The following is a 25,812-nucleotide window of genomic DNA, read 5'->3' as shown; positions in this document are numbered from 1 at the left end:
ACCGATTGCACCAGAGCATCAGCGCTTCCTGCGTTTCGCCATAGGGGACGAACACCTTCAGTTCGTGGCTCTGCCTTTCGGCCTGGCGACAGCCCCACGGGTCTTCACCAAGGTCATGGCAGCAGTGGTAGCAATCCTACACTCTCAGGGACACTCGGTGATCCCTTACTTAGACGATCTGCTGGTCAAGGCACCCTCTCAAGTGGCATGCCAGCACAGCCTGAACATTGCTCTGGAGACTCTCCAGAGTTTCGGGTGGATCATCAATTTTGCAAAGTCAAATCTGACACCGGCCCAATCACTGACATATCTTGGCATGGAGTTTCATACTCTCTCAGCGATAGTGAAGCTTCCGCTGGACAAACAGCGTTCACTACAGACAGGGGTGCAATCTCTCCTTCAAGGTCAGTCACACCCCCTGAGGCGCCTCATGCACTTCCTAGGGAAGATGGTAGCAGCAATGGAGGCAGTTCCTTTTGCGCAGTTTCATCTGCGTCCTCTTCAATGGGACATTCTCCGCAAATGGGACAGGAAGTCGACGTCCCTCGACAGGAACGTCTCCCTTTCACGGGCAGCCAAGGCTTCCCTTCAGTGGTGGCTTCTCCCCACTTCTCTGTCGAAGGGGAAATCCTTCCTTCCCCCATCATGGGCTGTGGTCACGACGGACGCGAGCCTGTCAGGGTGGGGAGCGGTTTTTCTCCACCACAGGGCTCAGGGAACCTGGACTCAGACAGAGTCCTCCCTTCAGATCAATGTTCTGGAGATAAGGGCAGTGTATCTTGCCCTAAAAGCGTTCCAGCCGTGGCTGGAAGGCAAGCAGATCCGAATTCAGTCGGACAACTCCACAGCGGTGGCATACATCAACCACCAAGGGGGAACACGCAGTCTGCAAGCCTTCCAGGAAGTCCGGCGGATCCTGATGTGGGTGGAAGCCACGGCCTCCACCATATCCGCAGTTCACATCCCCGGCGTAGAAAACTGGGAAGCAGACTTTCTCAGTCGCCAGGGCATGGACGCAGGGGAATGGTCCCTTCACCCGGACGTGTTTCAGGAGATCTGTTGCCGCTGGGGCATGCCGGACGTCGACCTAATGGCGTCCCGGCACAACAACAAAGTCCCAACATTCATGGCACGATCTCAAGATCACAAAGCTCTGGCGGCAGGTGCCTTAGTTCAGGATTGGTCGCAGTTTCAACTCCCTTATGTGTTTCCTCCTCTGGCACTGTTGCCCAGAGTGTTACGCAAGATCAGGTCCGACTGCCGCCGCGCCATCCTCGTCGCTCCAGACTGGCCGAGGAGGTCGTGGTACCCGGATCTGTGGCATCTCACGGTGGGCCAACCGTGGGCACTACCAGACCGCCCAGATTTGCTGTCTCAAGGGCCATTTTCCATCTGAATTCTGCGGCCCTCAACCTGACTGTGTGGCCATTGAGTCCTGGATCCTAGCGTCTTCAGGGTTATCTCAAGAGGTCATTGCCACTATGAGACAGGCTAGGAAACCAACGTCCGCCAAGATCTACCACAGGACGTGGAGGATATTCCTATCTTGGTGCTCTGATCAGGGTTTTTCTCCCTGGCCATTTGCCTTGCCCACCTTTCTTTCCTTCCTTCAATCCGGATTGGAAAAAGGGTTGTCGCTCGGCTCTCTTAAGGGACAAGTCTCAGCGCTCTCTGTGTTTTTTCAGAAGCGCCTGGCCAGACTTCCACAGGTGCGCACGTTCCTGCAGGGGGTTTGTCACATAGTCCCTCCTTACAGGCGGCCGTTAGAACCCTGGGATCTGAACAGGGTGCTGATGGCTCTTCAGAAACCACCTTTCGAGCCAATGAAGAACATTTCTCTCTCACGCCTTTCGCAGAAGGTGGTCTTCCTAGTAGCAGTCACATCGCTTCGGAGAGTGTCTGAGCTAGCGGCGCTGTCATGCAAAGCCCCTTTCCTGGTGTTTCACCAGGACAAGGTGGTTCTGCGTCCGGTTCCGGAATTTTACCTAAGGTGGTATCCTCTTTTCATCTCAATCAGGATATCTCCTTACCCTCTTTTTGTCCTCATCCAGTTCACCAGTGTGAAAAGGATTTGCATTTGTTAGATCTGGTGAGAGCACTCAGACTCTACATTTCTCGTACGGCGAATCTGCGCCGCTCTTATGCACTCTTTGTCCTTGTCGCTGGCCAGCGTAAAGGGTCACAAGCTTCCAAATCCACCCTGGCTCGGTGGATCAAGGAACCAATTCTCGAAGCTTACCGATCTTCTGGGCTTCCGGTTCCCTCAGGGCTGAAAGCCCATTCTACCAGAGCCGTGGGTGCGTCCTGGGCTTTGCGGCACCAGGCTACGGCTCAGCAGGTGTGTCAGGCGGCTACCTGGTCGAGCCTGCACACCTTCACGAAACACTATCAGGTGCATACCTATGCTTCGGCGGATGCCAGCCTAGGTAGGCAAGTCCTTCAGGCGGCGGTTGCCCACCTGTAGGAGAGGGCTGTTTTATGGCTCTATTACGAGGTATTATTTTACCCACCCAGGGACTGCTTTTGGACGTCCCAATTGTCTGGGTCTCCCAATGGAGCGACAAAGAAGAAGGGAATTTTGTTTACTTACCGTAAATTCCTTTTCTTCTAGCTCCAATTGGGAGACCCAGCACCCGCCCCTGTTCCCTTCGGGCTGTTGTTCTTTGTGTTCACATGTTGTTTATGTTGAATGGTTTCAGTTCTCCGAAATTCCTTCGGATTGAATTTACTTTAAACCAATTTATAACTTTTCCTCCTTCTTGCTTTTGCACCAAAACTGAGGAGCCCGTGATGCACGGGGGGTGTATAGGCAGAAGGGGAGGGGCTTTACACTTTTGAGTGTAATACTTTGTGTGGCCTCCGGAGGCAGAAGCTATACACCCAATTGTCTGGGTCTCCCAATTGGAGCTAAAAGAAAAGGAATTTACGGTAGGTAAACAAAATTCCCTTCTTTTGGGACCGTTCTCCCACTACCATCAACGGGTGGGAACGTGGAGTGTCGCCTCCACGTACCCCCTCCTGCAACGCTGGATCCTGGGCTGGACGACGGGTTCCACAGACTCCGATTTTCCAAAGCCCAGGGTAGAGGCATGTGCCCCTATAGCCCAATTCCTCAGCCCCTCTTTGCAGGCTCTGAGTTGAATATGGCACCGGTGTGACCAAACACAGCAAGCTGACTCTGCTATTTTCACTGCCTGGACTGAAGCAGTGTTTTAAGGTGAGATCCCCCCTGACTGGCTTCCTAGAAAAAGGGAGAAATGACGCTGCAGGGAAGGCTCCCAGGATATTTACAGTATTTATTATGAGAAAGTCCCTTACTGAGTGCAATGAGGAGAGCCCCAAGGATCCTGCACACACAGTGTTAACTTTTCTCTAGCTTGCTGGCTGGAGGAGGGGGGAAGTCACTCCTGTTTACAGAAAGTCCTGCAGATAATTTCCCAGTGGTAGGGGGAGGGCCCAGGGCTCAGGGACCCACTGGTAGGGGGAGGGCCCAGGGCTCAGGGACCCACGCTGTTTATTTGCTCTAGCAGAAAAGGCGGCTGATAACCACCAGTGACAAGCTGTGTGCTGACTGGAGGGAGAGGGAGGAAAACTATCAGAAGCTCCCTTCCCGCCGTTTTTTTTACTACCCACAGCAGAGGGGGGTACACTGACTTCATCTTCGCGCTCTTTTAGCGCTAAGCCCCCCCCCCCCCGCGGCCGCGATAAGCCCCGCACCCCCCCAGGAAAGCGTGCGAAGATGTCCATAGAGCTTAATCCTTCCTGAGGACAGGGCCATCGCTGATTCTGGTGAGGTGCTTGCTTCACTTGTAGCTCTGCTGAGCATTACTCCCCCTCCTGGCATACTCCTATTAGGAACATGCAGAATTCTAAGGGCACTAAGAGTGCTAAGGCCCACATAGTTTATTATTCAGCCTGCACTGCCTGCCACGCTGAGTTACCACGTAAACACACCTCTTCTCTCTGTGAGTCCTGTGCCCCTATAGCCCCCCAAGACCCCCCTGCCACCACCGCCGCAACAGTCAGCCCAGAGCCTTGGGCTCCCAGCCCACCGGAATGGGCACAGTTTCTGTCCCAATCCATAAAAAGACTGTCACAGAACCTGGTGCTGGCTATGCAATGTCGTCCTCCACTCCTTTCTGGGTCCCTGGACGGAACGCAGCCTGAGGATACCCCTATGGAGGATCCTTCTGAGGTAATCCGGGCATATGCTTCACCGGTTGCAGGGATCAGGAGAAGAGCACACGGCCGGGTGTCTCCAGCGGGCTCTCCCTCGGGAGCACACAGGGCAGGCTCTCCCACACGCTCCACAGCTTCTGAAGAGCTGGAGGAGGGAGAATGCTGTTTATACCAAGAGGATTCCTTGGTTTCAGCCTCCCCAGATGATCAAACTGCAATAGACTCCCTTATAGCAGCAATCAACCAAACTCTGCATGTGGAGGATCCCCCATCCACTACCACTGGCCATGCGGTCTCCCTTAAGAGGGCAAGGAAACCCCAAAAGGTTTTCGCTTATCACCCAGAGTTTCATGATATCCTCACAAAGCAAAGGGAGAAGCCTGACAGGCGCTTCGGTAACCGAAAACTCATGGAGTCCCGGTACCCTTTTGCCTCACCTGCCCCTAAGGGCTGGGCCGATCCGCCCTCGGTCGACCCCCCGGTCTCCCGCCTTACCACAAAGACGCTCCTGTCTTTACCTGATGGTTCCTCCATCAAGGACCCGACAGACAGGTGGAGCACCTCGCCCGCTCTGCTTTTGAGGCTGCGGGATCCTCCCTCTCGCCCTCCTTTGCCGCTGTGTGGGTCGCAAAGGCGATCTCGGTCTGGGCAGAATCCCTTAACACTTCGCTTGAGGAATCCCAGTTCACTCATACCTTCACAGAAGTAACAGCTCAAATTGCCGCTGCGGCGGAGTACCTCATGCAGTCCTCCATGGACGCTGCTACCTGCGCAGCATTTGCCGCCTCAAATACCATAGCCATCCGTAGAGCTCTCTGGCTCCGACAATGGCGAGCGGACTCTGCCTCCAAGAAGTCTCTCACGGGCCTTCCCCTTTTTTTCCAGACCGATTGTTTAGCGAACGTCTAGAGAAGCTCATTTCTGACGCCACGGGAGGAAAGAGTACCTCCCTCCCCCAGCTGAAGTCCAGGATGTCCTTCACCAGACGTCCACAGTCCTCGTTCCGCTCCTTTCGGAACTCATTTGGTTGGTCGACATCCCGTGCTGTCCCCGCCACCAGCCGCGGACTACGCAGGGACCGACCTTCTCAGTTCTCCCCGAAACCCACTTCGTCATGGCAGCCTAGACCGAAACAGTCCAATACTAGGGAGACTCTGCCACGACGTTTTCCCCCCTCATGACTCCTTCGGCGCCCCGGAAGACACACTCATTGTAGGAGGTCGACTGCGGCTCTTTCATCACATCTGGGCTGCCGCCTCAGACGACAAATGGGTGCGAGACCTTGTGTCTTCTGGTTACCACATAGAATTTCGGACCCGACCCCCGAGTCGGTTCTTTTTCTCAAACCCCCCAAAGACTCGAAAACAACGCAAAGCTTTTTTCTCAGCAATCCACTCGCTCCAAACAGCAGGAGTGATAATACCTGTCCCAGACAACGAGAAGTTCAGGGGTTTTTATTCCAACCTCTTTGTGGTCCCCAAAAAGGATGGGTCAGTTCGACCCATCCTGGACCTCAAAGACCAAAACAAACATGTGCACGTACGGAGATTCAGAATGGAGTCCCTAAGGTCCATTATTGCATCCATGGTCGAAGGGGAATTCCTCGCCTCCACAGACATCAAGGACGCATACCTGCACATACCCATCGCCCCAGATCACCAAAAGTTCCTCCGCTTCGCAATTCAGGACTCCCACTTTCAATTCGTAGCTCTAGCCTTCGGCCTCGCCACCAAGGGTCTTCACCAAAGTCATGGCGGCCGCCATGAGCATCCTTCACGCCAGGGGAGTAGTCGTTCTCCCTTACTTGGACGACCTCCTCATCAAGGCCCCCTCCTTCCGCGACTGCTCAACCAGCGTACAGATCACTGTGGACACCCTATCCCGCTTAGGGTGGCTAGTGAATCTGGACAAATCATCCCCGATCCCATCACGATCCATCACCTTCCTGGGCATGTCCCTGGACACCCGTCGGGGCTTGATCCTTCTCCCTCAGGACAAGGCGATCGCTCTTCAACGAGCGGTACGCTGCCTTCTACGTCCTCCGTCTCGCTCCATTCGATTCAGCATGAAAGTGCTCGGCAGGATGGTGGCGGCTATGGAAGCAGTACCCTTTGCTCAACTGCACCTCCGCCCACTGCAGCTAGCCCTTCTAGCGGCCTGGGACAAGAGCCCCTTCTCCCTGGACAGACATCTTCACCTGACTCCTTCAGTCAGGTACGCACTCCGCTGGTGGCTTCGGTCCTCATCCCTATCGAAGGGGAGATCTTTTCTCCCAGTGAACTGGCTGGTCCTGACCACGGACGCCAGCCTCCTAGGCTGGGGAGCAGTGTACCGGCGCCACACTGCTCAAGGACATTGGACGCCCCAGGAGTCTTTCCTACCCATAAACATCCTGGAACTCTGCGTGATCTTCCTCGCGCTCAGGGCATCCTACCCTCTGCTAGCGGGTCATCAGATTCGAGTCCAGTCGGACAATGCGACAGCTGTAACCTACATCAATCGCCAAGGGGTATACCTGCAGCAAGGCAGCTTATCTCGAGGCCCACAGGATCCTCAGCTGGGCCGAATCGACAGGGTCAGTGATATCAGCGGTACACATACCGAGAGTAGAGAACTGGGCAGCAGACTTCTAAGTCGCCAAGGCCTGGCCGCCGGAGAGTGCTCTCTCTACCCAGAAGTGTTCCTACACATCTGCACTCGCTGGGGTACACCAGACGTGGATCTAATGGCCTCAAGGTTGAACGCAAAGGTACCCGCGTTCATAGCCAGGTCACACGATCCGCAGTCCATCGGCGTGGATGCTCTAGTCTGCTCCTGGCTCCACTTCCGCCTGCCTTACATTCTTCCACCCCTACTTCTGCTGCCGCGGGTAATCAGGAAGATCAAGGCAGAGTGAGTCCCGGTGATACTGATAGCACCGGACTGGCCCAGGCGCGCCTGGTACGCCGAATTAGTACAAATGCTCGTAGACATACTGTGGCGCCTTCCAGACATCCCAGACTTGCTGACCCAAGGGCCCATTTCCCATCAGAACTCCAGAGCCCTGAAGCTGACGGCATGGCCATTGAGACCTGGGTATTAACAAGAGCAGCATTCTCCCCCGCGGTTATCTCCACCATGATCAGCGTCCGAAAGCCTGTTTCATCCCGCATTTACCACCGTACGTGGAAAATCTTCCTTTCATGGTGCAGGGAAACTAACGTCCAGCCTCTGCCTCTGGCCATCCCCAGAATTCTCGATTTTTCTGCAGGTTGGCTCTCAGTTCCCTTAAAGGGCAGGTTTCAGCGCTCTCAATCTTCTACCAATGCCGCCTGGCTCAAAAAACGCAGGTCAAGACCTTCCTCCAGGGCGTTTCCCATCTAGTTCCCCCGTACAAATGGCCGCTGGAACCATGGGACCTCAATCTCGTTCTGGACAGTCTCCAGAGGTCCCCCTTTGAACCTCTCAAGGAATCCTCCCTTGCTTTTCTGTCCTGGAAGGTAACGTTCCTGGTGGCAATTACGTCCATCAGACGGGTTTTGGAGCTAGCAGCACTCTTTTGCCGCGAGCCTTTTCTGATTTTTCACCAGGACAAGGTGGTTCTGCACCCCCTTCCGGATTTTCTTCCAAAGGTTCCTACCCCGTTTCATTTGAACGAGGACATTATTCTGCCTTCCTTTTGTCCACACCCAGTTCATAGGGTGGAAAGGTCTCTGCATTCGTTAGACCTCTCAGATATTACATATCCATAGCCCCTTTTAGGAAAACGGACTCTTTGTTCGTCATTCCTGAGGGGCCTAAAAAGGGACAGGCAACTTCAAAGGCGACTCTGGCTCGCTGGATTCGCTCTGCAATCCAGGAAGTCTACCGCTTGCAACTCAAGCCCATTCCTAGTGGGCTACGGGCTCATTCCACGCGAGCAGTTGGCGCTTCGTGAGCCATTCGGCATCAGGCTTCAGTGGAACAGGTGTGTAAGGCTGCGACCTGGTCTAGCCTACATACGTTTTCAAAGCATTACAGAGTAAATGCCCAGGTTTCAGCTGGGTAGAACAATTCTGCAAACGGCAGTAGAGCACCTTCTCTCAGTAGGTGCTGCAGGCTGTCTGGGACTGGTTCCTAGTCCTTGGGTTGCGTTGTCTTGTTTTTATTTTTCCCACCCACTTTAGGACGTCCCATGGTCCTGTGTCCCCCAATGAGGCGTCAGAGAAAAACGGATTTTTGTGTACTCACCGTAAAATCGTTTTCTCTTAGCCATCATTGGAGGACACAGCACCTACCCTATTGCCCTGTTGGGCCTTGGTTCTCTCAGTACCTTATTTGGTTATGACTCTTTTTTTTTTCTCATGTTCCTCTGTTGAGGTAAGTTTTTACTGGCTTTTTCTCCTACTGCTTGTGTACTAAAACTGAGCTTGCCTGGCCCGGCCAGGGGGTGTATACTGCAGAGGAGGAGCTATGCTTTTGCATCTACTTAGTGTCTTCCTATGGATAGGCAGCATAACACCCATGGTCCTGTGTCCCCCCGATGATGGCTAAGAGAAAACGATTTTACGGTGAGTACACAAAAATCCGTTTTTCTTTGTCGCTCCATTGGGAGACCCAGACAATTGGGTGTATAGCTATGCCTCCGGAGGCCACACAAAGTATTACACTAAAAGTGTAAAGCCCCTCCCCTTCTGCCTATACACCCCCCGTGCTCCCACGGGCTCCTCAGTTTTCATGCTTTTGTGCGAAGGAGGCAGACATCCACGCATAGCTCCACAGCTTAGTCAGCAGCAGCTGCTGACTATGTCGGATGGAAGAAAAGAGGGCCCATAACAGGGCCCCCAGCATGCTCCCTTCTCACCCCACTCTTGTCGGCGGTGTTGTTAAGGTTGAGGTATCCATTGTGGGTACGGAGGCTGGAGCCCACATGCTGTTTTCCTTCCCCATCCCTTAATGGGCTCTGGGTGAAGTGGGATCCTAATCGGTCTCCAGGCACTGAGACCGTGCTCCATCCACAGCTCCCGGGGACTCTGCTGGATAAGGAGCCGAGTATCGTCAGGGACAAGGCCCTGCCTCTTTAAGGTACTCTGTGTCCCCGTGGGGACCGCGCACAGAAACACCCCAGCATTGCTGGGTGTGTTAGTGCGCCGGGGACCGCAGCGCTGACCGCGCTTGTGCCATCACACACTGCAGCGTGGCTGAGTGTGTTAGTTTACTGGGGACTACCGCGCTGACCACGCGCTGCCATTTCACACTGCAGCGCGACTGGGAATGTTAGTACGCCGGGGACTACCGCGCCGACCGCGCTTATACGCCGGCCGCGCTTATAACTTTAGTCCCCGGCTTTTGCGGCCTAGTCTCACTTTTTTCCCGCCCCCAGGCCTGCCAGTCAGGGGAAGGGCGGGACGCTGTACAGGACGTCAGCACTGGGGCTGGAACATGCTTTGCATACTCCACCCCCCTCACTGTGCACAGTGGGGCACCAGATTCCCGCACTTTTCAGGGCACGCCCACGGCCCCCTCCTCTCCTCAGGACGCCGGCAGCCATTCCTGTCAGCTCTTCTGACGCTGGAGAGGGGAGACAAGCTCGCTAAGGGTGGCCCAGGGGGAACCACCTGCTAACACTGTCCAGGTGACAGGGACGGAGTTTGCAGTTTTTACTGAAAGACTTTCTGAGACTATGGCTAAGATATTAGAAGCCTTGCAGTCCAGACCGGTACCTCAGGCCATGGGCACTGTGGAATCATTGCTCCCTGGTCCCCCTCAATTGGAACAACAAAGTTCTTCCGGGGTGTCTCATAGATCCCAGGGTGAGGTCTCTGACGCGGACCGCAGCCCCAGACCGCCTAAGCGAGCTCGCTGGGAAATTCCCTCGACATCATCACATTGTTCAGGGTCTCACCAGGAGGACTCTCTGTATAATGAAGCGGAGGTAGCTGATCAGGATTCTGATCCTGAGGCCGCTCTCAACCTTGATACTCCTGGTGGGGACGCCATAGTGAATGATCTTATCGCGTCCATCAATCAAATGTTGGATATTTCTCCCTCAGCTCCTCCGGTAGAGGAGTCAGCTTCTCAGCAGGAGAAATTCCGTTTCAGGTTTCCCAAGCGTACAACGAGTATGTTTCTGGACCACTCTGACTTCAGAGAAGCAGTCCAGAAACACCGAGATTGTCCAGATAAGCGTTTTTCCAAGCGCCTTAAGGATACACGTTATCCCTTCCCCCCTGACGTGGTCAAAGGCTGGACTCAGTGTCCCAAGGTGGACCCTCCAATCTCCGGACTGGCGGCTAGATCCATAGTTGCAGTTGAAGATGGGGCTTCACTCAAGGATGCCACTGACAGACAGATGGAGCTCTGGTTGAAATCCATCTATGAAGCTATCGGCGCGTCTTTTGCTCCAGCATTCGCAGCCGTATGGGCGCTCCAAGCTATCTCAGCGGGTCAAGCGCAAATTGACGCACTCACATGTACGTCTGCGCCGCAGGTGGCGTCCATAACCTCTCAAACGACGGCATTTGCGTCCTACGCTATTAATGCTGTCCTGGACTCTGCGAGCCGTACGGCGGTTGCAGCCGACAATTCGGTGGCAATACGCAGGGCCTTGTGGCTACGGGAATGGAAGGCAGATTCTGCTTCCAAAAAGTGCTTAACCAGTTTGCCATTTTCTGGCGACCGTTTGTTTGGTGAGAGATTGGATGAAATCATCAAACAATCCAAGGGAAAGGAAACATCCTTACCCCAGGCCAAACCAAACACATCCCAACAGAGGAGGGGACAGTCGAGGTTTCGGTCCTTTCGGGGTGCGGGCAGGTCCCAATTCTCCTCGTCCAAAAGGCCTCAGAAGGATCAGAGGAACTCCGATTCATGGCGGTCTAAGTCACGCCCTAAAAAGACCGCCGGAGGTGCCGCTACCAAGGCGGCCTCCTCATGACTTACGGCCTCCTCACACCGCATCCTCGGTCGGTGGCAGGCTCTCCCGCTTTTGCGACACCTGGCTGCCACAGGTAAAAGACCGTTGGGTGAGAGACATTTTGTCTCACGGTTACAGGATAGAGTTCAGCTCTCGTCCTCCGACTCGATTCTTCAGAACATCTCCGCCTCCCGAGCGAGCCGATGCTCTTCTGCAAGCGGTGGGCACTCTGAAGGCAGAAGGAGTGGTGGTCCCGGTTCCTCTTCAGCAACGGGGTCACGGTTTTTACTCCAACCTGTTTGTGGTTCCAAAGAAGGACGGGTCTTTCCGTCCTGTTCTGGAACTAAAACTACTCAACAAACACGTAAAGACCAGGCGGTTCCGGATGGAATCCCTCCGCTCCGTCATCGCCTCAATGTCCCAAGGAGATTCCTTGCATCGATCGATATCAAAGATGCTTATCTCCACGTACCGATTGCTCCAGAGCATCAGCGCTTCCTGCGCTTCGCCATAGGAGACGAACACCTTCAGTTCGCGGCACTGCCGTTCGGCCTGGCGACAGCCCCAAGGGTTTTCACCAAGGTCATGGCTACAGTAGTTGCGGTCCTCCACTCTCAGGGTCACTCGGTGATACCTTACTTAGACGATCTGCTGGTCAAAGCACCCTCTCAAGAGGCATGCCAACACAGCCTCAACGTTACTCTAGAGACTCTCCAGAGTTTCGGGTGGATCATCAATTTTCCAAAGTCAAATCTGACACCGGTCCAATCGCTGACATATCTTGGCATGGAGTTTCATACTCTCTCAGCGATAGTGAAGCTTCCGCTGAACAAACAGCGGTCACTGCAGACAGGGTTGCAATCTCTCCTTCAAGGTCAGTCATACCCCTTGAGGCGCCTCATGCACTTCCTGGGGAAGATGGTGGCAGCAATGGAGGCAGTCCCTTTCGCGCAGTTTCACCTGCGTCCTCTTCAATGGGACATCCTACGCAAATGGGACAGGAAGCCGACGTCCCTAGACAAGAACGTCTCCCTCTCTCAGGCAACCAAAGCTTCCCTTCGGTGGTGGCTTCTTCCCACTTCATTATCGAAGGGGAAATCCTTCCTACCCCCATCCTGGGCGGTGGTCACGACGGACGCGAGTCTGTCAGGGTGGGGAGCAGTCTTTCTCCACCACAGGGCTCAGGGTACGTGGACTCAGCAAGAGTCCTCACTTCAGATCAATGTTCTGGAGATCAGGGCAGTGTATCTTGCCCTAAAAGCGTTCCAGCCGTGGCTGGAAGGCAAGCAGATCCGAATTCAGTCGGACAACTCCACAGCGGTGGCTTACATCAACCACCAAGGTGGAACACGCAGTCGGCAAGCCTTCCAGGAAGTCCGGCGGATTTTGATGTGGGTGGAAGCCACGGCCTCCACCATCTCCGCAGTTCACATCCCGGGCGTGGAAAACTGGGAAGCAGACTTTCTCAGTCGCCAGGGCATGGACGCGGGAGAATGGTCCCTTCACCCGGACGTGTTTCAGGAGATCTGTTGCCGCTGGGGGATGCCGGACGTCGACCTAATGGCGTCCCGGCACAACAACAAGGTCACGGCATTCATGGCACGATCCCACGATCACAGAGCTCTGGCGGCAGACGCCTTAGTTCAGGATCGGTCGCAGTTTCAAATCCCTTGTGTTTCCTCCTCTGGCACTGTTGCCCAGAGTGTTACGCAAGATCAGGGCCGACTGCCGCCGCGCCATCCTCGTCGCTCCAGACTGGCCGAGGAGGTCGTGGTACCCGGATCTGTGGCATCTCACGGTCGGCCAACCGTGGGCACTACCAGACCGACCAGACTTGCTGTCTCAAGGGCCGTTTTTCCATCTGAATTCTGCGGCCCTCAACCTGACTGTGTGGCCATTGAGTCCTGGATCTTAGCGTCTTCAGGATTATCTCAAGAGGTCATTGCCACTATGAGACAGGCTAGGAAACCAACGTCCGCCAAGATCTACCACAGGACGTGGAAAATATTCCTGTCGTGGTGCTCTGCTCAGGGTTTTTCTCCCTGGCCATTTGCCTTGCCCACTTTTCTGTCCTTTCTTCAATCCGGATTGGAAAAGGGTTTGTCGCTCGGCTCTCTTAAGGGACAAGTCACTGCGCTCTCTGTGTTTTTTTCAGAAGCGCCTGGCCAGACTTCCACAGGTACGCACGTTCCTGCAAGGGGTTTGTCACATCGTCCCTCCTTACAAGCGGCCGTTAGAACCCTGGGATCTGAACAGGGTGCTGATGGTTCTTCAGAAACCACCGTTCGAGCCAATGAGGGATATTTCTCTCGCACGCCTTTCGCAGAAAGTGGTTTTCCTAGTAGCAGTCACTTCACTTCGGAGAGTGTCTGAACTAGCAGCGTTGTCATGCAAAGCTCCTTTCCTGGTGTTTCACCAGGACAAGGTGGTTCTGCGTCCGGTTCCGGAATTTCTCCCTAAGGTGGTATCCCCTTTTCATCTCAATCAGGACATCTCCTTACCCTCTTTTTGTCCTCATCCAGTTCACCAATGTGAAAAGGATTTGCACTTGTTAGATCTGGTGAGAGCACTCAGAGTCTACAATTCTCGTACGGCGCCCCTGCGCCGCTCGGTTGCACTCTTTGTCCTTGTCGCTGGCCAGCGTAAAGGGACACAAGCTTCTAAATCAACCCTGGCTCGGTGGATCAAGGAACCAATTCTCGAAGCTTATCGTTCCTCGGGGCTTCCGGTTCCCTCAGGGCTGAAGGCCCATTCTACCAGGGCCGTGGGAGCGTCCTGGGCCTTGCGACACCAGGCTACGGCTCAGCAGGTGTGTCAGGCAGCTACCTGGTCGAGCCTGCACACTTTCACGAAACACTATCAGGTGCATACCTATGCTTCGGCAGATGCCAGCCTAGGTAGGCAAGTCCTTCAGGCGGCGGTGGCCCACCTGTAGGACGGAGCCGTTACGGCTCCATTATGAGGTATTATTTACCCACCCAGGGACTGCTTTTGGACGTCCCAATTGTCTGGGTCTCCCAATGGAGCGACAAAGAAGAAGGGAATTTTGTTTACTTACCGTAAATTCCTTTTCTTCTAGCTCCAATTGGGAGACCCAGCACCCGCCCCTGTTTTTTTGTGTACACATGTTGTTCATGTTAAATGGTTTCAGTTCTCCAATATTCCTTCGGATTGATTTTACTTTAAACCAGTTTATAATTTTTTCCTCCTTCTTGCTTTTGCACCAAAACTGAGGAGCCCGTGGGAGCACGAGGGGTGTATAGGCAGAAGGGGAGGGGCTTTACACTTTTAGTGTAATACTTTGTGTGGCCTCCGGAGGCATAGCTATACACCCAATTGTCTGGGTCTCCCAATTGGAGCTAGAAGAAAAGGAATTTACGGTAAGTAAACAAAATTCCCTTCTTTGTAAATGAATGTAAAATCTTTTTCTTGTTACTTACATTGCAGGACACAGATCCCACACTATTTTTTTTTTTCCACTTTTCTATTGTCCGTTCTATTTGCCTATGGGCATTGTTCTCTTTCCTGAGTTCTGGTTCCTGGTTGTTAGATTTTTTTTTTTTTATTCTTTCATTTCTTATTGCTTTCGGCTGCCTTGTGCCTGAGGAGGGGGTATAGCCCTCCAGGCAAAGGCCAAAGCTTTTTTCTACCTAGTGTTGACCTCCTAGTGGTAGTGCCTATTGGTGCAGTCTCCTCTAGAAAGGGACTTTATGGCACATAAAAAATCCAATTATTTGTATGTTATTAGATCTAGATTTTTCGTGACTCCTGATTTTAGTTTCGATCTTCATTAACTTGCTTGTATATCAACAGAAAAACCTGCTCTTGAAGAAGCAAAACGTCCTGCTGTACTTCCAATGCCTGATGCCAAGGAGTCCAGTTCTGTGCCTGCTCAAGCTGTGTTTCAGCCCATCCTGCCCCCTGAGCCACCACCATCTCCTCCCAAGCCAAAATTCAGTGAAGAGGTACTAAAAAATACTGGTGGATAATTTCACATTTGTAACATGGCGGATTAGGATGTCAGAAAAATGTGGTCTTGTATAGGCAACCCTACTTTCAAAAGAAATTTGATTAAACATTTATTTAAAACCACATTCACACAAACCTGAGATTTCTTGGGCCTTTCGCAACCACCAATTACTGAAATTACTGCATCCGTGTGCAGGTCCATTCGCTTGGAACCAATAAATATTCATTTTGACTATGTGCTTATACACCTAAACAGACTTTTGAAACAATATCTTTTGTTTTATGCAGGATGTGGCTTATGTCCTGGACGATGTTTTGGAGGATGCCATGAAAGAATTGAGTGCTCCTGTCATCCAAAGTGTGTCAGAATACATCTCAGCTGCACTTGGGTATATCTATTTCTTGTCCTTAATGCTTTATAGGGTATCTCTCAGGAGCACGCAAAGGAACATTAGCAAATTTTGTTTACTAGATGATATTGTCAAATACATTCTAAGTAGAGTACAAAAATGCCTTTAAAAGTCTGATTGGTTGTCTTTTACAATCAGGATGTAACCCTTATTTCTCTCACCTTATTGGGGGACACATGACCATGGGTATATGCTGCTGATGCCAGGAGGTTGACACTAGGCAAACTTAAGAAAAAAAGTTAGCTCCTCCTCCGCAGTATATACCCTGTGACTGACCAGGAAGTAAGCCAGTTTTCTTTGTCGCTCTATTGGGAGACCCAGACAATTGGGTGTATAGCTACTGCCTCCGGAGGCCACACAAAGTATTACACTTAAAAGTGTAAGGCCCCTCCCCTTCTGGCTATACACCCCCCGTGGGATCACGGGTTCCTCAGTTTTCATGCTTTGTGCGAAGGAGGCACACATGCACGCATAGCTCCACTGTTTAGTCAGCAGCAGCTGCTGACTATGTCGGATGGAAGAAAAGAGGGCCCATACTTGGGTCCCCAGCATGCTCCCTTCTCACCCCACTTTTGTCGGTGGTGCTTGTTAAGGTTGAGGTACCCATTGCGGGTACGGAGGCTGGAGCCCACATGCTGCTTTCCTTCACCATCCCCTTAGGGCTCTGGTGAAGTGGGATCCTATCGGTCTCCATGGCACAGGAGACCGTGCTCCATCCACAGCCCCTGGGATCTGCTGGACACGGAGCGGAGTATCGTCAGGGACAGGGCCCTGCTATGTTAAGGTACTCTGTGTTCCTGGGCAAGTCGCGCACACACACACCAGCATTGCTGGGTGTGTTAGTGCGCCCGGGACAACAGCGCTGCGCGCTTGTGCCTCACTATCTTCAGCTTGCTGAAGTAGTTATAGGTTGGAAACGGTCGCGCCGGCCGCTGCTGTCAGTTTTTACTGCGGCGCGGCTGGGATTTGTGGTGCGCCGGGGACCTCCGCGCTGGCCGTGCATATTTGACGGCCGCGCTTACTACTACAGTCCCCGGCTTCTTGCGGCCTAGTTTCGTTTCGTTCCCGCCCCCAGGCCTGCCAGTCAGGGTGGGGGCGGAACGCTGTGCAGAACGTCAGCGCCGAGGGCTGGAGTCTATTTTACATACTCCAGCCCTCACACTGAACACAGTGGGACGCTGGTTTCCCGCTCTTCGCCTGAGGCACGCCCACGGTCCGCCCCTCTTCACAGAACGCTGGCAGCCATTCCTGCACGCTGTTTGAGCTGGAGAGGGGAAACAACTTATGGGAGACCCAGGCACGGGATTCTAGCGACCACACACCCGCGTTCAGCGGGCGGTAAGCGGCACTGCTGGTGCCTACCCCACTAGTGCAGAAGTGTACAATTGTATTTTTAGCACCACCTGTGAATACTGTCCAGGTGACGGGGACAGAGTTTACAGCTTTTGCTGATAGATTGTCTGTGACTATGACTAAAATACTAGAAACCTTACAATCTACACCAGTAACTCAGACCATGGGCACGGTTGAATCACTGCCCCCTGGTCCACCGCAGTTGGAACAGCTCCGAGCTCCGGAGGTGTCCCATGCATTCCAGGGTGACGGCTCTGACACAGACGACTGTCCCACTCAGGCTAAGCGAGCTCGCTGGGAGCGGCCCTCGACATCTTCACACTGTTCAGGGTCCCAGCAAGATGTCTCCCTATATGATGAGGCAGAGGTAGCTGATCAGGATTCTGATCCTGAAACCGCTCTCAATCTGGATACACCTGATAGTGACGCCAAAGTGAATGATCTCATAGCGTCCATCAATAAAATGTTGAATATTTCTCCCCCAGCTCCTCCAGTGGAGGAGTCAGCTTCACAGCAGGGGAAATTCCATTTCAGATATCCTAAGCGTAAATTAAGTTCTTTTCTAGACCACCCTGACTTCAAAGAAGCAGTGCAAACTCACTACGCTCATCCAGATAAGCGTTTCTCCAAAAGATTTAAGGATACACGCTATCCCTTTCCACCTGACGTGGTCAAGAGCTGGACCCAGTGTCCAAAGGTGGATCCTCCAATCTCCAGGCTTGCGGCTAGATCCATAGTTGCAGTGGAAGATGGGGCTTCACTTAAAGATGCCACTGATAGACAGTTGGAGCTCTGGCTAAAATCCATCTATGATGCTATCGGCGCGTCGTATGCTCCTGCATTCGCAGCTGTTTGGGCACTCCAAGCTATTTCAGCTGGTCTTGCGCAGATTGACACTGTCACGAGTACATCTGTTCCGCAAGTAGCGTCCTTAACCACTCAAATGACTGCATTTGCGTCTTACGCTATCAATGCTGTCCTGGACTCTACGAGCCGTACGGCAGTGGCGTCCGCCAACTCCGTGGTTTTACGCAGAGCATTGTGGTTAAGGGAATGGAAGGCAGATTCTGCTTCCAAAAAGTGCTTAACCAGTTTGCCATTTGCTGGTGACAGACTGTTTGGTGAGAAACTGGATGAAATCATTAAACAGTCCAAGGGGAAGGATTCATCCTTACCTCAACCCAGACAATACAAACCCCAACAGAAAAGAGGACAGTCGGGGTTTCGGTCCTTTCGAGGCTCGGGGAAATCCCAATCCTCCTCCTACAAAAGGACTCAAAAGGATCAGAGGAGCTCAGATTCGTGGCGGGCTCAATCACGCCCAAAAAAGACAGCCGGAAGACCCGCTACCAAGGCGGCTTCTTCTTGACTTTCGGCCTCCTCTCTCCGCATCCTCGGTCGGTGGCAGGCTCTCCCGCTTTGGCGACATTTGGCTGCCACAGGTCCAGGACCGTTGGGTGAGAGACATTCTGTCCCACGGGTACAGGATAGAGTTCAGTTCTCGTCCTCCAACCCGATTCTTCAGAACTTCTCCGCCACCCGACCGAGCCGAGGCTCTTCTGCAGGCGGTATGCACTTTGAAAGCAGAAGGAGTGGTGATCCCTGTTCCTCTTCAGGAGCAAGGTCACGGTTTTTACTCCAATCTGTTTGTGGTACCAAAAAAGGACGGGTCTTTCCGACCAGTTCTGGACCTAAAGCTTCTCAACAAGCATGTGCAAACCAGACGGTTCCGGATGGAATCACTCCGCTCCGTCATCGCCGCAATGTCTCAAGGAGATTTCCTAGCATCAATAGACATCAAGGATGCTTATCTCCACGTACCGATCGCTCCAGGGCATCAGCGTTTTCTACGCTTCGTGTTAGGAGACGAACACCTTCAATTCGTGGCCCTGCCTTTCAGTCTGGCGACAGCCCCACGGGTCTTCACCAAGGTCATGGCAGCAGTAGTTGCAATCCTGCACTCTCAGGGACACTCTGTGATCCCTTACTTAGACGATCTGCTGGTCAAGGCGCCCTCTCAAGAGGCATGTCAACACAGCCTGAATGTGGCGCTGGAGACTCTCCAGACTTTCGGGTGGATCATCAACTTTTCCAAGTCAAATCTAACCCCGACCCAATCGCTAATCTATCTTGGCATGGAGTTTCATACTCTCTCAGCGATAGTGAAGCTTCCGCTGGTCAAACAGCGTTCACTACAGACGGGGGTGCAAGCCCTCCTTCACGGCCAGTCTCACCCCTTGAGGCGCCTCATGCACTTCCTAGGGAAGATGGTAGCAGCGATGGAGGCAGTCCCGTTCGCGCAGTTTCACCTGCGCCCATTACAATGGGACATTCTCCGCCAATGGGACGGGAAGTCGAAATCCCTGGACAGGAACGTCTCCCTTTCTCAGGCGGCCAAGGAGTCCCTTCGGTGGTGGCTTCTTCCCACCTCATTGTCAACAGGAAAGTCCTTCCTACCCCCATCCTGGGCGGTGGTGACGACAGACGCGAGTCTATCAGGGTGGGGAGCAGTTTTTCTCCACCACAGGGCTCAGGGTTCGTGGACTCAGCAAGAGTCCACGCTTCAGATCAATGTTCTAGAAATCAGAGCAGTGTTTCTTGCCCTTCAAGCCTTCCAGCAGTGGCTGGAAGGCAAACAAATCCGAATTCAGTCGGACAACTCCACAGCGGTGGCATACATCAACCACCAGGGGGGGACTCGCAGTCGGCAAGCCTTTCAGGAAGTCGGGCGGATTCTGACGTGGGTGGAAGACACGGCATCCACAATATCCGCAGTTCACATCCCAGGCGTGGACAACTGGGAAGCAGACTTCCTAAGTCGCCAGGGAATGGACGCAGGGGAATGGTCCCTTCACCCGGACGTCTTTCAGGAGATCTGTCGCCGCTGGGGCATGCCGGACGTCGACCTAATGGCATCTCGGCACAACAACAAGGTCCCGGTTTTCATGGCAAGGTCTCACGATCACCGGGCTCTGGCGGCGGACGCCTTAGTTCAGGATTGGTCGCAGTTCCGGCTTCCTTATGTGTTCCCACCTCTGGCACTGTTGCCCAGAGTGCTGCGCAAGATCAGGTCGGACTGCCACCGCGCCATTCTTGTCGCTCCAGACTGGCCAAGGAGGTCGTGGTACCCGGATCTGTGGCACCTCGCAGTAGGCCAACCGTGGGCACTACCAGACCGTCCAGACTTGCTGTCTCAAGGGCCGTTTTTCCGTCGGAATTCTGCGGCCCTGAACCTGACTGTGTGGCCATTGAGTCCTGGATACTAGCGTATTCAGGACTATCTCAACAGGTCATTGCCACCATGAGGCAGGCCAGGAAACCAACGTCCGCTAAGATCTACCACAGGACGTGGAAGATATACTTATCTTGGTGCGCTGCTCACGGAGTTTCTCCATGGCCATATACCTTGCCTACTTTTCTTTCCTTCCTGCAATCCGGGTTGGAAAAAGGTTTGTCGCTCGGCTCCCTCAAGGGACAAGTCTCAGCGCTATCTGTATTTTTTCAGAAGCGCCTAGCACAGCTTCCTCAGGTACGCACGTTCCTGCAAGGAGTTTGTCATATCATCCCTCCTTACAAGCGGCCGTTAGAGCCCTGGGATCTCAACAGGGTTCTAATCGCTCTCCAGAAGCCGCCTTTCGAGCCTCTGAGAGATGTTCCCCTTTCTCGCCTTTCTCAGAAAGTGGCGTTTCTAGTAGCGGTCACGTCTCTTAGGAGAGTGTCCGAGCTAGCAGCACTGTCATGCAAATCGCCCTTCCTGGTCATTCACCAGGACAAGGTGGTTCTGCGGCCGGTTCCGGAGTTTCTCCCTAAGGTGGTGTCTCCTTTCCACCTCAATCAAGATATCTCCTTGCCTTCTTTGTGTCCTCATCCAGTTCATCAATGTGAAAAGGATTTGCATTCATTGGATCTGGTGAGAGCACTCAGAATCTACATTTCCCGCACGGCGCCCCTGCGCCGCTCGGATGCACTTTTTGTCCTTGTCGCTGGTCAGCGTAAAGGGTTGCAAGCTTCCAAATCCACCCTGGCTCGGTGGATTAAGGAACCAATTCTGGAAGCCTACCGTTCTGCTGGACTTCCGGTTCCCTCAGGGCTGAAAGCCCATTCTACCAGAGCAGTAGGTGCGTCCTGGGCATTACGGCACCAGGCTACGGCTCAGCAGGTGTGCCAGGCGGCTACCTGGTCGAGTCTGCACACTTTTACCAAGCATTATCAGGTGCATACCTATGCTTCGGCGGACGCCAGCCTAGGTAGACAAGTCCTTCAGGCGGCGCTTGCCCACCTGTAGAAAAGAGCCGTTTTACGGCCCTATCACGCGGTATTATGTTACCCACCCAGGGATTGCTTTTGGACATCCCAATTGTCTGGGTCTCCCAATAGAGCGACAAAGAAGAAGGGAATTTTGTTTACTTACCGTAAATTCCTTTTCTTCTAGCTCTAATTGGGAGACCCAGCTCCCGCCCCTGTTTTTTTGTATACACATGTTGTTCATGTTGAATGGTTTCAGTTCTCCGATATTCCTTCGGAATGAATTTGCTTAAACCAGTTTATTGGCTTTCCTCCTTCTTGCTTTGGCACTAAAACTGAGGAACCCGTGATCCCACGGGGGGTGTATAGCCAGAAGGGGAGGGGCCTTACACTTTTAAGTGTAATACTTTGTGTGGCCTCCGGAGGCAGTAGCTATACACCCAATTGTCTGGGTCTCCCAATTAGAGCTAGAAGAAAAGGAATTTACGGTAAGTAAACAAAATTCCCTTCTTTTGCTTAGTGTCCTAGGAGGTGGACATTGGCCTGTTTTCGGGCCCTTTTGATTTTTCTGTTTTTTTTCCCAGTTCGGGCGCGTTTTTTAGCCCACTAATCTCTCTTCTGTTCTATTCTTAAAAATTGGCCACAGGGTGTGCCACACCTGCTCTTCCCTATGCGGGAAGAGGGTCACAGGGTGGCTCCGCCGCCATGTCTCCCCTCTTCCTAAATGACCGGACAATGACTCTCTGCGTCACCCTGGTGCTCAGAGCCCCCCATATTTACGTCCGCCCAGGCTCCCCCTCGTCACGATTCTAGACAAGCGGCACCGAGAGTGGCGACATTCGGCAGTTCCAGGACCCGGATTAAGCCTGCTGTCTGCCTATTTGCTGCATGATGCAGCTGAGCTGAAGTCTGCGTCCCTCCAGGTTCTTACCCAGCCGGCGCGGCTTCCAACGGACGCTCTGGACAAAGGCAGGGAGCATCATCCTCTCCAGGCAGGTCCTGTTCAGCGTTGGAGCGGCGGGGGAGAAGGTCTCTCTGCTTCAGCTGCTCTGTATGAAGCCCTGCCGCCGCATGGTGGGGGCCGCTCTCTCTCTTCATAACACTGGGAGCCTCGTGCGTACAGGCAGATATCCAGTCTCTATCTGCCCCCACAGCTCTGCAGGAGGATTTCAGCGCCTGTTTTCCGGCTCTGAAACACTCAGGCTGCGGATACGCCCACGACAGGAGCGCCATCCTAGGGAAATCACCATTCTGCACGGGGGACACAGCCAGCAGCTTTCTGCTCCAGGGTCTGGACGGGGTAAGCTCTCCTTGCTCAGGAGGCTTGGTCCTGCGGGCTCCAGCTATTTACTGAAATAATACTGAAGGGCAGCCCCTCTCCGCACTAGGAGACTCTCTAACTTCCATAGAAGTTAAAGGGAGCTTAGCAGATTACTGCATCGCTTTGCATTATGTCTAATTCAAAAGCCCGGAAGACCCAGTCTCCTCTTATAGTGCGTTACTCAGCTTGCACGTCCTGCAATCAGAATTTCTCCTCAGGCCAGTCACCCCCCTCCGTGTCAGGACTGCGATGCCCCAGTTGTGGTGGCATCCCAGGACTCCACTGCTGATGAGGACTCTTGCGTCCCCCACGAGTGAGCTGCCTTTCTCTCACAATCGGTAGCTGACCCAATCAAAGTCTCCCAGTCTCTGGTTTCGGTCTTACAGCACCTACCAGCTCTCCAACCTCCCTCGGGGAACCAGGACGACCCTGCTCCGCAGTCTACCTTGGAGGACCAGAACGACCCTGAACCCCAGGCTCAGGATAGGGTACCACTAGGATCCAGAACAAATCCTCTAAACGGGTCTGCACATGTAGCCCATCCACATCACACGATGACTCCGAGTACGATTCTGCGCCAGAGTCTGCCTACGATGATACGTCTCCAGAGTCGGAGGCGTCCAATATCCGGGAGATGGTCGACAGTTTAGTCTCGGATGTTCACCAGACTCTATCGGTAGAAGAAGATACGCCTGCGGCGGTTTCAAAAACTGTTTCCTTAAAAAAAAAAAACCTTATTGAGCCCCAAGATATTTTTCTAATAATCACAACTTTACCGCCATTCTGGTCAAGCAGAGAGCTCACCCAGAAAAAACGATTTTCAAGAAAGTGACGTCTCTCCCTTTTCTATCGGTTATGTTCGGAAATAAATAGTGAAGGATTGGGCAGAGTCCCCTGCTGTCGATCCTCCTGTGTCTCGACTGGCCAAGCACACGGTACTCTCCATTCCTTGTTAGAGTTTCATAGTTACGTAGATTGAAAAAAGACCTAGGTCCATCTAGTTCAACCTTCCTCCACCTATTCTACATTTTGCCCCTAAGTCACTTATAACCAACAATGTTGTGTGTACTGAGGAGATCATCCAGCCCTTTTTTAAAAGCTGTCATAGTATCTGCCATTACTACCTCTTGTGGTAGAGCAGTCAGACTGTGGAATGTCCTAACTGCCTGACAGTGCCTCTCTCAAAGAACTCACCGACCGCACCATTGAGCCTCTGGCGCGATCTATGTTTGAGACGGCGGGTTCCTCCCTCTGCCCCTCATTTGCCGCAGTGTGGGTTGCCAAGGCTCTTGCTGTCTGGAGTAAGAGTTTACGGAGAGTCCTCCGTTCAGAAGGTCTGCCTTCCGAATTGATTGAGCTGACCAACCAAATATCCATGGCTGCCAAATACGCTTCACTAGACTCTGCAAATTATGTCGCCATTGTGGCCAGCAATTCGGTGGTAATCTGTCAGATTCTCTGGCTTGAAGCCTGGTGTGCAGATAATGCATCTAAGAAATCCCTAACTGGGTTATCCTTTCAGGGGTTTCACCTTTTCGGCAAAACACTTGAGAGAATCATTGCTGATGCAACAGTGGGTAAGAGCACCTCTCTACCACAACAGCGCGCACCTCGCAAGAGATTCCCCTGGTGTTTTCGGCTATTTCGGAACTTTACCTCTCAGCCACTTGCAAAATCTGAACGATCCTTCCGGCGCAGCGAGCAAAAGCCTGGACCCTCCAAGACTAACATGACCTGGCTCTCTCGTCCTAGGCAGTCCAGGTCCGGTCTCACCATTTCTTCTCAGCATGACGTCAGGCATCCCCCGACCACCGTAGGGGGGCGACTGCTCCTCTTCCAGGACGTCTGGCTTTCCTACATAGACGACGCTTGGGTGCGAGAACTCGTATCCACCGGTGCAAAATCGAGTTCACCTTTCTCTACGAGACGTTTCCTGCAATCACGCATTCCCAAATCCGCAGTCTAGAATTGGGCCTTGTCTCAGGCTATCGCGGTACTTGGCGACGCAGGCATCATCGTACCAGTTCCCACCAAACAACGTTACACAGGTTTTTACTCAAACCTTTTCGTGGTTCCCAAAAAGGACAGCTCGGCCCGTCCTATTTTAGACCTCAAGAGACTAAAAAGGGAAGTGCGGACTACATGGAATCACTAAGATCTGTGGTTGCGTCCATGGAACTGGGAGAATTCCTGGCCTCCATCGATATACAAGATGCCTACTTGCACATTCCAATCTGCAAAGCTCACCAGAGGTTCCTTTGGTTCGCAAATGGAGAGGAGCACTTCCAATTACGGCTCTCCCCTTTGGCCTAGCCACGGCGCCTCAAGTCTTTACCAAGGTCATGGTGTCCGTCATGACCGTGCTTCGTCCCAGAGGTATTGTAGTCATCCCTTATCTGGACGACCTCTTCATAAAGGGACAGTCATTTCTTGACTGCTCAGAGTGTGCAAATCTGCTTGGACACTCTCTCGAGGTTGGGCTGGCTCTTCAAAGACCAAAAGTCCTCTCTAGTTCCATCTCAACGTCTTGTCTTTTTGGGCATGGTCCTAGACACTTCTCGAGCCCGGATGTTTCTATTAGTAGAGAAATGGACTTCCCTGAGACAGGGCATTCGGGCCCTTCAGCGCAAGTGCCGCCTACCTCTGCGGTTCGGGCTGAAAATTTTAGGGAAGATGGTGGCGGCGTCCCATTCGCTCAGTTTCTTCGTCTTCGTCCTCTTCAGCTGGCTCTCCTTTCGGCGTGGGACAGGAAACTGGCATCCCTGGATCGCCCAGTTGTTCTTTCCCAGAGGGTGATTCACTCCCTACTCTGGTGGACCCATCACTCTTCGCTCTCCCAAGGGAGATCCTTCCTCCCAATTCACTGGCAAGTAGTCACGACAGAAGCCAGCCTGATAGATTGGGGAGCCGTGTTCCATCAACACATGGTTCAGGGTCGCTGGTCTTTCGTGGAATGCACTTTCCCGATCAACGTTCTGGAGTTTAGAGCCATTTTTCTGGCCCTTCAAAAGGTTCCTTCCGCTTCTCTCGGGTCGGGTTTCCCTGTTCCGATTCAATCCAACAACGCCACTGCAGTGGCATACATAAATCATAAAGGAGGGACCAGCAGCTTAGCGGCAATGAAGGAAGTCACCAAGATCCTTCGTTGGGCAGAGAATCACGCCTCTGCTATCTCCGAGGTTCACATCCCATGAGTAGCGGACTTCCTAAGCCGACAAGGTCTGGCTGCTGGAGAATGGTCCCTGCACGACGAAGTGTTCCATCAGACCTGTCACAGGTGGGGTCTTCTGGACGTGGACCACATGGCATCTCGTGAGAACGCCAAGGTCTTCCCCTTCATGGCCCGATCCCGCGACCCACACGCAATAGGCTCCGACGCCCTGGTCCTACTGTGGTCGCTGTTTTGTCTCCCTTACATATTCCCTCCGCTCCCCCTCATTCCTAGAGTGATGAAGAAGGTC

The 25,812-nt window shown here is 53.1% G+C and overlaps 1 protein-coding gene across 2 annotated transcripts in view; it reads left to right on the top strand.

Moving 5' to 3' along the window:
* Positions 1-25,812, top strand: part of LOC142260620 (germinal-center associated nuclear protein-like) — a 107,526-nt gene that overhangs the window by 38,135 nt on the left and 43,579 nt on the right. For both annotated transcript variants that reach the window (XM_075332012.1, XM_075332011.1), the window contains exons 8-9: positions 14,867-15,018; positions 15,311-15,411. In XM_075332012.1, the coding sequence (XP_075188127.1) occupies positions 14,867-15,018; positions 15,311-15,411 (253 nt within the window). The remainder of the gene's footprint in view (positions 1-14,866; positions 15,019-15,310; positions 15,412-25,812) is intronic.

Source organism: Anomaloglossus baeobatrachus, unplaced genomic scaffold (assembly GCF_048569485.1).
Source record: "Anomaloglossus baeobatrachus isolate aAnoBae1 unplaced genomic scaffold, aAnoBae1.hap1 Scaffold_139, whole genome shotgun sequence".
NCBI classification, from domain to species: domain Eukaryota; kingdom Metazoa; phylum Chordata; class Amphibia; order Anura; family Aromobatidae; genus Anomaloglossus; species Anomaloglossus baeobatrachus.
This window is presented reverse-complemented; position numbering and strand designations above follow the sequence as displayed.